Here is an 8,468-nt window from a genome sequence, read left to right as displayed (position 1 = left end):
ACATTTAATTCCATTCCAGAGGGGGTGTGCGGGAGTGGGATGCGGCTGTGGAGCGCCCGGCCCTGCACAATCCCAGATCGGAGCCAGGCTGGGGGGGAGCGGGAGGGAGCAGGGGAAAGGAGCTGAGCGGGGAGCGAAGCCCGGAGACCCCGGCACCCCGGGGGCTCCCGGCACCCGCCCGGGCAGCGATGGTGCCGCAGCTGGTCCCGAGAGGAAGGGGATGCTCTGCTACCCAAAACTCGCTCCGGAAAATACCGGTTTCTTATACTTTCCCCCGAGAAAGAAGAGAAAAGAAAAGAAAAGAAAAGAAAAGAAAAGAAAAGAAAAGAAAAGAACAAACCCACAAACACCAAAAATTAGTGGAAAATGAAAGCTCTTCCCCGACGTGAGCTTTGGGGTCACGCAGGGAGTGGAGAAACGGGGAAACAGCGTCCCTGCGGCAGCGGGCTGGGAGCTGCTGGGCCAGCGGAGCCACCTCGGGGTGCTCACTGCCGTTATAGATCTTTTTTTTGAAATTAAAGAAAAAAAAAAGCATGGATTATAAAAGACCAACTTTGATACGAGTTTAAAAGTAATCAGCGGAACAGCGATGAAAAGATTATTTTATTTTTAAAGTTATGGAATCTGAATGAAAGAGCCGATTTATTAAATTTACATAAATCCAAAATATCGGACTCCCCGTCAGTGGAAACATGGCAGAGATGTCGGATTCTCTCTATATATAATTTTTTTTGTTGTTCTTAATATTGCACAAATCGGCAAAGCCAATTAAGAGAACGTAAACAAGGAAACTAAGAAGGGAAATACCCTCCCTCGTACAAGAAGAATAAAGTTTATTTGCGTACAAGAAATAAGCTCTCAGAGTAAACGAAAAAAAAAAAAAAAAGGATGATGAAAGACCTCCCTCGGAGCCTCTCATGAGGCAGGCGTTTTCCAGAGGAAACTTGTCTTACAAAGATTCACCCGAAAACCAGGGACTCGCCACCACGGAAAGCGCCGTTTCTTTAGAGTTTATTGATTGATTTAAAGTGTTTAGCAAACAAAGTGCTCTCTTTATCACCTCTTGCTCACTGCTCTCTCATCTTATACATTAATTATAAAGTTAGAACTTTTTTTTTTTTTTGTAACAACCAGAAATGTACAGAAACGATTAACGTAAAAAAACCAGTCCTGCGCCCCAGGAGCCGCCCCCGCCGCCCCTTCCCGGGCGGGACCCCCCCGCCCCCCGCCCCCGCAGCGCCTGGGCCACGCTCGGGGGTCGATGGACAGTGACGTTTGCAAAAAATATCCCTCGTCACCGTGAGGTCACGGGAGGGAGCGGCGCGTCTTTGCAATGTCGAGGGACAGGACCGATAGTTCTCTTGTTTTACCCTGAGAGTCAAATGGGTACATAATATTTTTTTTTCTTTTAAAGTCTTTTGCGAGTTGTTAGACCAGAATAAAAACAAAGGCAAATAATATTAATAATAATTATTAAATTAATCAAACCCACATAGCAACGAGGGACGGTGAAAATAAAAATACAGATAACGATGATTTACATCTACTTGTATGTACACGGGGGAGGGAGGTTTCTCCTCCTCCTTCCCTCAGCAGCGCAGTCCGGACACATCGCGTACAAAAAGGGTCGTAGAAAGGACCGAGGGCGAGGGAGCCGCCCGCGGGGTCCCGGGAGCTTCTGGCCGCTCCTTTCATCCCCCTGGGGTGTGTCGCAGCCGGGGGGCGGCAGGAACACGGGGCTGCCCCTTTCCCCCCCCCGGTGTCGCTGCCGGTCGGTTCTCGGTTTCACCTCTCGGGTGCGGGGTGTGGGGGGCGTGCGGTGAGCGGCCCCGCAGGGCCCAGCCGGGTGGTTCTCGGAGGGGCGGCGGGCGCAGCGGGAAGGAGCCGGGAGTGAGGAGGAGGAAGGAGCGTCGGGCTTATAGGTGCGGGGTGTAGAAAGCCGGAGCGCCGTAAGTCTGGGAGCCCAGGACGAAGGGCGAGAGGACGGCGGGGCTGGGCAGGAAGGGCAGCTGAGCAGCGCAGACCAGCCCTCCGGCCGGGTGCCCGGCGTAGCTGCCGGGGCCGTGGATGGAGAGCGGGGTGCCCATGGGCGGCGAGTGGCTGAGGGGGCTGAGCCCCCCCGGCAGCGCCCCGCCGCCCAGCCCGGCCCCCGCCCCGCCGCCACCGCTCCCGCCCGTGGGCGCGCTGGTGTCGGCGCCCGGGTTCTGCTTCTTCCACTTGGTGCGGCGGTTCTGGAACCAGATCTTCACCTGCGTCTCGGTGAGGCTGAGGGACAGCGCCAGGTTGAGGCGCTCGCAGACCGACAGGTACCGCGTGGATTTGAACTTGTTTTCCAGCGCCACCAGCTGCTCGTAGGTGAAGGCTGTCCGCGCCCGCCGGGGCTTGCCCGACTTGGAGTCCGAGCCCGTCCGCTTCCTCTTGGGCTTGGCCTGCGGGCCGGGCTGCGCCCCGACGGGCGCCGGCGGCGGGGGCGGCGGAGGGGGCGCCGGGGGCGGGACGACCCCCGCCTCGGCCGCCTCGGCTCGGAGCGGGCCCGGGTCGGGCTCTCCGGGCGCCGCAGGACCGGAGCTGCCGCTGCTGCCGCTGGTGCTGCCGCTCTCCTCGCTGCACAGCTCCTCGTCGTCCGGCAGCTCGCTGTCGGGGCTGCGGCTCGGCCGGCTGCTGTAGTCCAGGTCGCACTCCTCGGCCTTGTAGAGCTCCCCGTCCTCTGCGGACAAGCGACAGCCGCTGTTAGGGCTCGCCGCCCGGCCCGGCCCCCGCCCCGCCCGCCCCCAGCCCCGCCGGTGCGGCCCCCGGGGCGAGGGCAGACAGGAGAACCCGTCCGCCCGGGGGGATCGCCCACCCGGTGTCCCCGCTGCTGTTGGGACAGGGGTGCCCGGGCAGCGGGGCCGCCCCGCCCGGCCCCTCGGCCCCTCCGCCCGCCGTGGGGATGCGGCCGGTCCGGGCCCCTCGGGTGCGGGGCTGCTCCGACCGCCCTGAGCCAGGCTGAGGGGACAGGGCAAGAAGCTGGGCAGAAGGGGTGGGGATGGGGCTCGGAACCGCAGCCCTCGGGCCGGGAAGAGGCTGTCCAGCCTGGGGAGGCTTTGCCAGCGCTGCGCCTTCCGAGCCGCCCACCTTCGGCAAGAGCTGGTACCGGGACGTGGCCGGGACAGGGGATGCATCCCCCTTCTCACCGCCGCCAGCGCACCCACCAAACACCCGACGGCTGGAAAGGCCTTTGGGAAGGCAGCAGGGCGGGTGTCACTGGGTGCCCGGAGGGGCAGCGGGGCGCTGGCAGGGCCGAGGAGTGGCCGGGGAGAAGCCCCCGCCCGGGCCGAGCCAGCCGCGCCTGGGGAGCGGGCAGCAGGGATGTCAAAGCGCCTCTAACAATTTTAGTGACGGAAATCTCCGAATCGATGGGCGATTTGCTGGGTTTTGCTCTGGCATTTTTAACCCTTCCTGCGTCTGGTTTGACCTCTTGTCACTTCCCGAGATGGAAGTATTAAAGTGGAGTAAATACTTGTATTGATTAGCAGGGCAGATACAAACTTAATTAAACTCATTTTGTGCAATGTACAAACTAGTTAACGGCATTTAATTTATTTGGGTTTATATTACGCTCCAATTAACGGGTCTCCATCGGAGAACAGGGTAATTATCCGATATTTAAGGCTATTGGACTTCTGCTGACGATTCTGTCATTATGAAGCCTGAAAGCAAATCGCGTTTTCCGGAGAACCGGCTCCTCCTCGTCCTGGCCAGGCCCGGGCTTCTTCAGGGGAGCGGGAGGCGAATCCTCTCCTCGGGACGGGGCTGGGGGAGGCCCCACGGGCAGGTCGGGGGCAGAGGCCCGTGAGCACCGTCCTTTTTCGCCGGTGCTTTCAGACACTCCTAAACTTCCCTCCTCTCAATTTTGCAACGGGGCTGTAGCTCTGGGAGCTCCTAATCAAGGACTCCTTTAACTTGCTTAACCGAGATACACAAATAGGAAGTGAATCGCTGGTCTGTCACCCTTATCCCGTCCGCAGTTTAGTTGTTTTTAATCCTCAAAAAACCTGAACACACCTCAAATTTGCTCCGTATCCTCACGCCGGACCCCCTAACTCCCATGTGTAAAATTAGGGGTGGTTCTAAAAGTGTTTTTTGTTCAACGCTCTGACTTCAGATATGGCTGGTTCAGTAAGAAGAATAAGGGCAGAGTACTGTAATCCTTTTCACCCCGAAAATATTCCTTAATAACTCAGGCTTCATTAAGTACCCTTTCCAGCTTTCTGTTCAGGTCGGAGCGTGGAAAACGCGGGCGATCGCCGCCGAAGAGACGAGAACTGGGTCACTTTTCTCCCAACCCGACCCCGCGAGTGCGGACAAGCGTCCTGCAACCTGTAGGACCTGTTAGAAATTGTGGGACTTAATTTTTTGCAGCAACAATTTATAAAAAGTGCGTGTAGCTGCGCCTGCGGGGCAGAGCCGGGGGCTGAGCGCAGCCCCAGAACCCACACACGGACCGAACCGCGAACCTGCAGCTGGCAGTTTTGGAGTTTAATTTTCCGTCTAGGGAATCCCAGCCGCTGCTCAACTAAAAATCTTTAAGGCAAAACAATGCAACGCGAATAGAACTGGGGACGGAGACGAACGCCGGGATTGTTATTTTTTTTCTGGAATAAGTTAAATTGTAATTTAATGGAGAGTCTTAACTGTTATTTTGAACATGAAAATAGTTTTACGAGCTGCAAGTGACGAGCGCTTTTTTCACTCTCCTTTAGCCAGAAAGCATTTTTCGGAGGGGTTGGTACTTTTCTGGACAGAGCTACTTTTCGGAACACTTCTCCTAAATTAAGCCATCACTTGAACTAATATTAATTACGAGGGGGAAAGAGAAGAATTAAATTTCGTGATTTTCGAGCAGTCCCAGATCTACTCCTGGCCACTGCTATAACACTAAGGCGATGTGACCCGAAGAAGTCCATGTGTGGAGTGTCCGGGGAACTTGTCAGAGGGCGAAGCGCCCCTCGGCATGATGCCTCCAAACGTATTTATTTTGAGAGAAGAGATGGAGTTGCATTTCTCTCCTTGTCGGGAGACAAAAGTGTGAGATTAGCGATAGGTTAACCTCGTCAGTCTTTCTGACTATCCAGATCTATTTAATATGACAAAAGTCAGATGAGTTTAGAGGAATAATTACCCCAGCTCCGCACTGCTTTTAAAAATCTCTTTGGAATTCTATTAGTGCCCCATTCCTGCTTTTGCTTTACATATGAAAAATGCGTCATGGCTCGGGCTGCAGCAGATTCCAGACCTCTTTCGCTGCCTAATTTTAATTGATGGAGTCCCGCTATGGCGGGGTTGGAAACCTCCGAGTCCTTCTCTATCGCCTCAGACACAGAGAAATTATTTTTCCTAAACCGAGAAGTTTATCCCCTGCCTCTCGCTGCCTCTTCTTTCCCCTCTCTGGACATGGAATAACTATAGATATTTTCCACAACGACAGTCTTTTCCCGGAAACTCTCCGCGATCCCCAGAGCCGCGGTGTTTAGAGGTGAGAAAGTTGGGATATTTGGACCCAGAAAGAAAAAGCAATCTAGAGCTTGGGTCGAATGCAATTCCCGATCAATAGCGAGCCCTAATAAGTGTAATAGGTTTTAATCGAGTAATTATCCGAATTTTGACCCTATAATTTAGATGTTAGGGAAGAGTTTGCAAGGTGCTTGAAAGAGATATGCACAATTCGATAATAGGATATCGATCCAAGCAGTCCTACATGCCACTCTGGGGCGATTTTCCCCATTATCCAGCCTCTTTACGCTGCTAAGCACATTTTACCTTAAATGTAATCGAAGGAATTTAATTGTTTTTCCAGAGATAACCAGCATTTTGTCACAATTAGTCTGATTTGTCCTAAAAAAGCCAAGAGGAGAGAGAAAATTGAATCTGTCGCCCAGAGCAACGGGCGGCAGCGGCGGGGGGAGGACGGGAGAGGGGTCCGGGGCTGGGGAGAGAGACACAAAGTCATAAAGGCCTGGGGGGGCCCAGGCGAGGTGGGGGTACCAAGGGAGGGTTTTCGCACCCTCGGGGCCGGGGCTCCGGCTCTCCGAAGCCGGAGGAGCCTTTTCTAAGTTTGCCTGAGCCGGAGCTCACAGGCAGCGCTGGCTGTCCCTGCGAGGAGGAGGAGGATGGCGGGGTTCGTCCCCGCCCCAGCCGGGCCGGCATCTCTGGGTCTGATCCTGCCGCTCCCGGGGGTGCACGGCACCCACAGCCCCGGGTGTCCCGCCGAGCTCCTCGGCCTCGCGGGGAGGGGAGCCCGGCCAGTGCCGAGCCCCGGGACCCGCCGCCAGCTCCGGCCTGTCCCGGGAGGATGCGCCCGGCTCCCTCCTGGCCATCCCTCCGCCTAGCACAGAATTCCACCTCTCTACATCCAGCAGCAGCAGTGCAGGGCGCGTTTGTCCTTCTCCGGAGCCGGCTGCCCCCAGTGCCCCGGCTCCCGAGGCTGCCAGCGGGGGAATGATGAGATGTCAAAGCATGCGAGACCCTTGTTGGGGGAACTTGGGGCAGCCCCCCGCTCGGAGGGGCTCCGAGCCCCCAGACCTACTTACTGATCAGCTCTGCGGACTTCTTGCACGCGTCGAAATCTTCGGCGAGAGCCTTTTGCTCGGCCAGCTCCGTCCCTGAGTCCTCGGGCTTATCCTCCGCCCCCAGCGTGAACTCGGTCCCCGCCGATTTGTACAAGCCCGCGCACTGCCGCCGCTTGCTGTTGAACTTGTTAGGGTCCAGGATGTCGAGCACGGAGAAGGAGGTGGTTCTGTGCACCATGGGCAGCGCGGCCACTGCCCCCTCTTGTCCGGGGGTGTTGCTGTGGCTGTCGCCTTGCCTGTCCCGGTTGGCAGGGCAGTAGAGCGGCAGCTCGCCGCCGGCCGAGAGCCGCTGCTCCCCGCGGCTGTCCATCCCTTCCCCGTGGCAGCCGCGGGGCTCCCCGCCGATGCCGGCCGCGGCCACGGGGGCTGTCACCGCCGCGGCTGCCGCTGCCGGGATGGAGATGTCACCGACCTTGTCTCTGCTCACATTCATGGCTCTTTGCAGAGTCCCTCTCGGTTGCAACTTCTCCCCCCTACCCTCCCCTCCCCTCTTGCTTTCCCCCTCCTTCCTCCGGCGAAGTTGGTCTGGAAACTCCTCTCCGGCTCCGCTCCGGCTCAGGACGAGCCGCTGCCTTCAGCTCCCCGGGGCTGCGCTGGGTCCAGCCGCCGGGAGCCTCCGGGGGAGACAGGGAGTCACAAGGTGATGCTCGGCTCACAGCCTCCACTCAGCTGCTCCTTCTTCCTTCTCATCATCCTCGCCAGGCTGCCCAGGCGCTCCTGCCCCCCTCCCCTTCTCTCTCGCTCACACACACAGAGGCAAGGCTGTATCTTATTTATGCATTCATATTTAGCACTGGATTGTAATTGGCTACAAATTAATCCCTTGCCCATAATAGTCTGTAATCTTCATCACTGGAAGAGAGACACGGTGAAAGTGTGCTGGGGGGAGGGGGGCAGAGAGGGAGAGAGCGAATGAAAGATGGTGTTGGCTGTGATATACTTGGCTGTCAGCTCTGTTTCAGCACACCTCCACTCATCTGGAAAGCATCTAAATAGCCTTATTTGGAGAAGTGGGAGGAGATGACGCTTTCTTTTAAATAATTGCGGGATCAATATAAAGAAGATATTATACCCTGAAAATGGGAACTTAAGGTCTTCCATTCCTAATAGTGGAGTTAGATGATCAAAAAGGGATTATGTGTATGTGTGTGTGTGTGGGCTCAGAGGTGTCAGCCCCCAGCACCTGTTTCCCTTCCCTGCTGCGTTTATTAAATTAGAACAAAAGGAGAAAATTATGGACGGAGGTTTAGCGGTCGGAGCGAAGCTTGTGTCTGCGGACACACACACCCTCACACGCTTCTCTCTCCTCCTTAGCTAATTAATTAAAATTAAATCTCAAATATAACTGCCAGGAAAGTGCCAGAAGAAAATTAATACGTTTAAACGGCACAAGACAAAACACGACGATCAATAAATCCTGAGTAACTGAGAGAGATGGTCTATTCCCTCCCATGCAGGAGTAAAGGTATAACCAGACCTAACTTCCACTTTCGAAAAATGCCGTCTTATTCAAAGTGGTTTTAATTATAAAAAATTAAGACATAGGAATAAAATTGTCTGCGAATTATACGACCTGTTCCCCCCCTGACCCCCCACCTAATTTTCTTCCCTTTCGTGTATAGTCGTGCGTTCTTCGATCATATCAATTTCATTCTTGTTTTGGACGCTCCAGTCGCTACTCAGTTTGAATTAGCTGCCAGGAAAAAAAAAAAAAGGGGGGGGGGGCGGTAGGAAAATAGAGAAAGCATAAAAGGAAAATTAGATTTTTTTTTGTCTTTGAGGCTGGTGACACATACAAGGACAGGTCCTTTGCAATTACCGCGGGCAATGATCCTTTAGAAAGCAGAAATTAAAAGTTGG

General features: G+C 55.3%; 1 protein-coding gene across 1 annotated transcript; it reads right to left on the bottom strand.

Moving 5' to 3' along the window:
• Positions 1-1,245: 1,245 nt before the first annotated feature.
• On the bottom strand, positions 1,246-7,041 carry NKX1-1 (NK1 homeobox 1). Its single transcript, XM_042053424.1, has 3 exons — positions 6,570-7,041; positions 2,502-2,707; positions 1,246-2,441 (listed from the first exon to the last, which is right to left on the bottom strand). The coding sequence occupies exons 1-3, from the start codon at positions 7,039-7,041 to the stop codon at positions 1,917-1,919; spliced, it is 1,203 nt and encodes a 400-aa protein (XP_041909358.1). The 3' UTR covers positions 1,246-1,916.
• Between the last annotated feature and the right edge of the window lie 1,427 nt (positions 7,042-8,468).

The sequence above is a fragment of the Corvus kubaryi genome, unplaced genomic scaffold (assembly GCF_017639235.1).
Source record: "Corvus kubaryi isolate FWS band 111438036 unplaced genomic scaffold, C.kubaryi_AGA036_p1.0 split1-131, whole genome shotgun sequence".
Taxonomy (NCBI): Eukaryota; Metazoa; Chordata; class Aves; order Passeriformes; family Corvidae; genus Corvus; species Corvus kubaryi.
Note: the sequence above shows the minus strand (reverse complement) of the source record. Positions and strands in the feature narration are given on the sequence as shown.

Excerpts from the sequence above, each read along its gene's own strand:
- NKX1-1 (XM_042053424.1), bottom strand. The coding sequence starts at position 7,041 with ATGAATGTGAGCAGAGACAAGGTCGGTGACATCTCCATCCCGGCAGCG. Across the intron at positions 2,708-6,569 it reads GAAGTCCGCAGAGCTGATCA|AGGACGGGGAGCTCTACAAG; the intron begins GTAAGTAGGTCT and ends GCTTGTCCGCAG. Across the intron at positions 2,442-2,501 it reads CCGAGGCGGCCGAGGCGGGG|CCCGGCCCGCAGGCCAAGCC; the intron begins GTCGTCCCGCCC and ends GTCGGGGCGCAG.